Here is a 1,251-nt window from a genome sequence, read left to right as displayed (position 1 = left end):
GACAGGCTCTGGCGGAGGCTCAGGAGAGGCGGTGGGGGGGGAACTGTCAGGTGAGGCAGGTGAGCTGGATGTGCTCCCAGGGGGCACCTGCAGCAGGAGCGTCACGGTGGTCACATCCCGATTGGTGACTTCAGGGGGTGGCTCTGGGACCTCTGCCCGCTGCTCCCGTTCCTCTGGCTCTGGCGCCTGCGGAGGACCCACAGGATGCAGCCAAGGCTCCCCGGCTGGCAGGTGCTCAGGGCAGGGCATGCAAAGCAGGGGAGCCGGGCATGGCTTCCTGCAGACCCACTGGCACCGGCGTGGGCACTGGCACGCTGCGGGCAGCCCTCACCCTCCTTCCCAACATCTTGGTGTTGCCTAGTCACGGGCAGTTCAGAGAACCCACATCCAAATGCCAGGGGGTGGGGACGGCAGGAGACCTTCTGGGGACTCCCAGACTCAATCGATCCCTGGAGTGGAGGTCCCTAAACACTGGCCTCCGCCTGGTTAGTCATAGGAGAGGGTGGGTGTCCTGCCAGGGACCCAGCCGCCTCTGCTGGCCACTTAGGGGACCTTCATGACCTGACCTCTCCCCCACATGCCCTGGAGAACAGAGTCCACTCTGTGAACAGTGCTCCAGGAGTCAGCTCGGCCCGCGATGCCGGCCCTATAGGCCAAGGTAAGGATGTGGGCTGTCTGGAGGGGGAGGTTTTAGCCGGGGAGGTACCAGGGTCAGATTGCATTTCGGGGGGATCCCCTGTGTGCTGACTGGAGACCGAATGGCTGGCATGAGGGTGGAAGGCCAGCAGGGACGTCAACGAGGGTGGTAATGGGAGACGGACAAGAACCTGGGAGCAGTGTAGGCAGGCTGGCTTTGGGGGGAAGGCCTGGGTATAGACAACTGGGAAGTGGGGGGGGGGCACATATGGCCAGAGGGTGCCTCGGAGAGTGGGCAGAGCCTTGAGATAGACTCCTAGTGTCCCCCAAACACTGCTGGGGGCCCTTTTCAGTCAAGTACCAGTTTAGCAAAGACGCAGGTGCTCTGAGCTATTGGCACCTGTGGGCACAGGGCCCTGGGCCCTCCTCGCACCTTGGCCACCTCTTACCTCACACCGCTCCAGCCTCTGTGCGGCCTGCCCCTTGCTGTCCTCTCTTGAGCCACTGTGGGAACGCCCACCGCACAACCTCCCAGCCAAGGTGGCCGCTAAGGGAGAGAGAGAAACTCTCAGGTGAGTGGCTGGGTGGTGCTACGGGCAGCAGGGGCGAGGGGTG

General features: G+C 63.6%; 1 protein-coding gene across 1 annotated transcript in view; it reads right to left on the bottom strand.

Annotated features, from left to right (window-relative positions):
- Positions 1-1,251, bottom strand: part of SMTN (smoothelin) — a 28,770-nt gene that overhangs the window by 18,769 nt on the left and 8,750 nt on the right. The window contains exons 5-6 of the mRNA XM_015562838.1: positions 1,086-1,206; positions 4-186 (exon numbers count right to left, since the gene is read on the bottom strand). Coding sequence (XP_015418324.1) covers positions 4-186; positions 1,086-1,206 — 304 coding nt within the window. The remainder of the gene's footprint in view (positions 1-3; positions 187-1,085; positions 1,207-1,251) is intronic.

The sequence above is a fragment of the Myotis davidii genome, unplaced genomic scaffold (genome assembly GCF_000327345.1).
Source record: "Myotis davidii unplaced genomic scaffold, ASM32734v1 scaffold478, whole genome shotgun sequence".
In the NCBI taxonomy this organism is placed as follows: Eukaryota; Metazoa; Chordata; class Mammalia; order Chiroptera; family Vespertilionidae; genus Myotis; species Myotis davidii.
This window is presented reverse-complemented; position numbering and strand designations above follow the sequence as displayed.